Source organism: Alosa alosa, chromosome 17, assembly GCF_017589495.1.
Source record: "Alosa alosa isolate M-15738 ecotype Scorff River chromosome 17, AALO_Geno_1.1, whole genome shotgun sequence".
Taxonomy (NCBI): domain Eukaryota; kingdom Metazoa; phylum Chordata; class Actinopteri; order Clupeiformes; family Clupeidae; genus Alosa; species Alosa alosa.
This window is the reverse complement of record NC_063205.1, coordinates 24,699,985-24,704,984: the sequence shown is the minus strand read 5'-3', so window position 1 is coordinate 24,704,984 and position 5,000 is coordinate 24,699,985. Positions and strand designations below refer to the sequence as shown.

Sequence of the window (5,000 nt, the reverse complement as noted above, 5' to 3'; positions counted from 1 at the left end):
GGTGAAGTCCATAGACTGCCATCCATGCTAAAATATTAATGTTCTGAGGTTACAAATCTTTTTTTTCTTTAAACATCTTTTTTTTAGAAATATAGATTATAAGACACATCAGCACAGTGACTTTTTCTTTTTCTTACACACAAAACACCCCCCTCCCGGCCCACCCCATCCCACCCAGACTGGACCAAATGAGAAAGTATTAACAATACATACAATTATAAACATACTTACATACACTTACACTTATACTTACATACTTAGAATTGAAACATAAATAAACAAATATATATTTCTGTGAAGGACGGCACGCTTTCAAAACTCTATCATGACACACCATAGTGGATGACTATAGCCAGGTGTATATATAGTATACCCAAACTACACTATATAGAGGAGGGCAATCATTCCTCTGGAGTCAGCCAGGATGGTCACTTACTACACCGGTAGTATGACAATAGAGATTCCCACACTGAGAGGAATTTGCTAGAATTGTGAATGTAATCGCCTCCAGATGTATAAACAGCATTATACAGTATCTGTAAGCCATTGTGCTGCAGTGGGTTGGGCGCTTGATTGAGTCAAATTTGCCCACGTGCCAGTAAAGATCTAAATGCTGTGATGTGGAGTTGTTTTCGTGTCGAGTTTGTTTCTTCATCTGTTGTTCACTCTTGTTAGAGCTTTAGTCCATACGTCTTCGGAAATTTCAATTCCAAGTTCCTTTTCCCACACAGTTTTGATCTTGCTCATCTTAGCATCATCAAGTAACATTATCATTAAATAGGAATGTGCTGTGAAACCTTTCAACCAAGAAGGAAATTCCAAAAGTGAGTCTACTAGGGAGGGACTTTTTCGGGAGAGTAGGAAATTGTGTGCAAATTGGCAAGCTTGAAATTAATGAAATAAGTCAGTTTTTTGAATGTCATACTTGGAACTCAAGTCAATGAAGCTAGAAAATATCCAATTCCTGTAAAGATCACTAAATCTTTGGATCCCTTTCCTATGCCCTCCTGCAAAGGCCTGGTCTAATTTGGCTGGTAAGAACGAATGAATGAATGAATGAATGTTATTATTACACAGCGGGCTCTGAATCAGAAGTGTTCCCCTCGTGTTAGTGTGCCATCTAGACTGAGTGCATTTTCTAAGAGTGGAGTAGATGACCACTGGGTTAGATGTAAACTGCAAAATCTTGACAGGAAAGCTAGATGAGACCAGAGCATGTAGAGTGGTCAACATACTGGACACGACCTGCACTCCAGGGTTGTGCAATTGAATTGAAACTGGCTCTCAAATTCCAATTCAATTCTTGAATTTCCCTTGCATCTCAATTGAGGTAGCAAACAGGAAGCAGAATTGCAATTCGAATTTTGCACAACCCTGCTGCACTCCAACTCACACTAGTCTGTATCTGGAGATTACACCCAATATGCTATTTTGTGGATGTTTGCTGCCCAGTAATAGCTCCTAAAATTAGGGAGGGCTAACCCACGTACTGCTCTTGGTCGCTGGAGTAAGTCCTTACCTATCCTAGGAGTCTTACCGTTCCATATGAATTTTGAAATTAATTTATCTATCTGATGGAAAAAAGGATTTTGATAAGAAAATAGGGAGACATTGAAACCAAAACACATATACATATGTCAGCTATATTACAAGGGATCATATTCTCCCCGGAACAACTTGGGGTTAAGTGCCTTGCTCAAGGCAGGGATTACTGCACGGGCCTACCGGGCCCAGGCCCAGGGGCCCAAGGGGTCAGGGGGCCCTGAAGCCCAAGCCTTTGCATGTAATCATTGCCTCAATATCAACAAATCAGGATGTAGGCTATGAATCTGATTGAATTTAGTATTGGCCATCCCCAAAATGCACCAGAATACAGGAAATCGCATCAAACAAATTAAAAAATGTCTGGGGGAGGACCCCCAAACCCACCCCTCCCACATATACGACAATAAGTGGGGGGCCCTTAATACATCTGGGCCCAGGGGCCCGAAAGTTCATAATCCGCCCATGGCTCAAGGGCACGGTGGAAGCAGGGAATTGAACCGACAACTTTCAGGCTACTGCACGCAACCCACGGTATGCTGCTTGAAGCAGCGGGATAGCAACACACAGGACGAGCTGACCTGTGTCTGTGCAGTCTGTGTCGCCTCGACACAAAGTTAAATTTTTTGAGAGGTGCACGTCAGGGGATGGCATAGGGCTTGGAGTACATGACAACACAGAAGGCACTGTGTGCCTACGCCATCAATTCGACACATTAGCAGAAAGCAGCCTTTAGAGAGAGAGAGAGAGAGAGAGAGAGAGAGAGAGAGAGAGAGAGAGAGAGAGAGTGTGTGTGTGTGTGTTTGTGCGTGCGTGCGTGCGTGCGTGCGCGTGTGTGTGTGTGTATTAATGTCACTGAAACAGGAGTGTGTGTGGTAATGTCCTTTGTTACTGTATTTGACAGTCCTCTGGCGTCCATTGGCAGGACTTGCACCAAGCGCCCCCTGGTGTCCGGCGCGTCCATTGCCAGGTAAAAAAAAACGATGACTCTAGACCTGGGTTTCTCAAACTTTTTCAGACCAAGGACCACTTAACCAATAAAAAAAAAACTCACAGACCACCTAGCTAAAAAAAAAACAGTAGACCTACTTCAACAGTATATTACACAATAGGTCTACTCACTGAACCAGACTTGACCAAACTGGCATATCTTACATAGACAGTGTTGCAGAACTGTTTGGATTTACATACACTCATCTACATTATACTTTACCACGTCTGCTCGCGGACCACTTGGGATAGCTTGCGGACCACCAGTGGTCCCCGGACCACACTTTGAGAAACACTGCTCTAGTCTGATCTCTCTCTAACTTGTGTGCATGCCTACCTGGCCTGGTCTTACCGCCACAGACTGGGTCTGGTGTGCTGGGTCTAGTTCTGGATATGGTGCTGGTGGCGTGTTTGACCTTGTTTGACCTTGCCGCTCTTCCGCAGGAGGACGGACGCCCTCTGCCCAGAGTCGCCTCCGCACAGCGGCTCTCTGCCAACTGGAGCTTCCTGGACTGTAAGTGGGATGATGTGTGTGTATGTGTGTGTGTGTGTGTGTGTGTGTGTGTGTGTCTATCTGTGTGTGTTTGTGTGTGTGTGTGTTTGTGTCTGTGTGTGTCTGTATGTCTGTGTGTGTTTGTGTGTGTGTGTGTTTGTGTCTGTGTGTGTCTGTCTGTCTGTGTGTGTTTGTGTGTTTGTGTCTGTGTGTGTTTGTGTGCATGTTTGTGCCTGTGTGTGTATGTGTGTGTGTGTGTGTGTGTCTGTGTGGCAATGCTAGTGCTAGTGTACTGGTACTGTTATGTAGCAGTGATGTATTAGTAATAATACCTGTATTGATTGCATACTTGTGTGTGCCTCATTTCCCCAGCGACATCAGCTGATCGCTTCTATCGCATTGACAAGGCACAGGTGAGTCTAAAGCTGAATAAAAAGCTCAGACATACACTCTCTCATACACACACACACACACAGATGAGTCTAAAGCTGAATAAAAGGCCTGGATGCCACAGGCTGGATAGTATTCATGCAAGACAAATTGTTGACTAAAATATAGTTCTGTATGTTTTTAATATGGCTCTGTGAGTGTGTGTGTGCGATTACTGGTCTGCGGATAATTTCTGGCACAATTAAATGGTATCATTGAACCACGGCCGAAAGGAAAAAAAACGAAACATTTCCCAGAATAGGAAACATTTCTTAATGTATTGTTATCAAATAAAGAGGCATAGCATTAGGGGGTAGTGGTGTGAGTGCTCATTCTTGTGTGCGCGCATCTGTGTAAGTGCAACGTAGGTAGCAGCAAAATACAACGTAGCCTTTTTAAAACAACGAACGAAGCGGACTATGAATAGATACTGGCTAGATCTTTTTAGGCATGTTTAAGTTAAGCTAAGTTAAGCTAATGAACATGTTACATTCTATACAGCCTGATTATGTCATTCTTTAAGCTACATAGCCTGTCTCCAGTTTTCCTCAATTTAACCAAATTAATAAGGGACAATAGGATATTTGACCGGCATATCATCAAAATGTCCGGAAAACAAAACCTCTGCCGGTCACTTTGACCGGCACCATTTTTTTCTAGCGGAAACTCTGGTGTGTGTGTGTGTGTGTGATTAAGATGATTGGGGTTGAGGTTTTTAACTGCAGAAGGTGAGTGGTGTGTGATGGGGAAACCCCTTGGCCCTCCCATTCTGGAGCGAGCAATCCCACTCGCTCTGAGTTTCACCCGCCCCACGTTCTCAGTAGCATAAATATACATTAATAACCATATTTGAATATCAGCACATACACACACAGTATCGGGTCAGTACTGCGCCAGAATTCTGGTTCTGTCTTGGTTTCCGTGGACTTCCCCACTGAGTCATCACCACAGAGCTCTGCACCACTTGTGTTTCGCTGTCAAGTGTCAATGACTTCATTTGCTTTAGTGCACAAGTGATATCCAAACCTCAGGAGCAATAGAGAAAACTCTGTACAGGCAACTTGAGTGTGAACCCGTTGGCCTATAGCCAAGTCCCAACAGTCCATGTGAAAGCATATGACTTCTGCCAATGAACAGTCTTCCTAACTGCCTGTAAATGTGTGTTGTGGGCAGCCGTGGCCTACCGGTTAGCGCTTTGGACTTGTAACCGGAGGGTTGCCGGTTCGAACCCCGACCAGTAGGCACGGCTGAAGTGCCCTTGAGCAGGGCACCTAACCCCTCACTGCTCCCCGAGCGCCGCTGTTGTTGCAGGCAGCTCACTGCACTGGGATTAGTATGTGCTTCACCTCACTGTGTGTTCACTGTGTGCTGAGTGTGTTTCACTAATTCACGGATTGGGATAAATGCAGACCAAATTTCCCTCACGGGATCAAAAGAGTTTATATACTTATACTATACTTAAATACAGCCACTATTTATATTCATCTGCATTGATTGCAAAGACATGTCTATAATGCACTTTTTTGTACAGTATATCGGGGAAAAG

At 44.2% G+C, this 5,000-nt stretch overlaps 1 protein-coding gene across 1 annotated transcript in view; it reads left to right on the top strand.

Annotated features, from left to right (window-relative positions):
- Positions 1 to 5,000, top strand: part of dgki (diacylglycerol kinase, iota) — a 108,044-nt gene that overhangs the window by 81,248 nt on the left and 21,796 nt on the right. Inside the window, exons 24-26 of the mRNA XM_048267603.1 lie at positions 2,447 to 2,512; positions 2,977 to 3,046; positions 3,398 to 3,438. Of these exons, the coding sequence (XP_048123560.1) occupies positions 2,447 to 2,512; positions 2,977 to 3,046; positions 3,398 to 3,438 (177 nt within the window). The remainder of the gene's footprint in view (positions 1 to 2,446; positions 2,513 to 2,976; positions 3,047 to 3,397; positions 3,439 to 5,000) is intronic.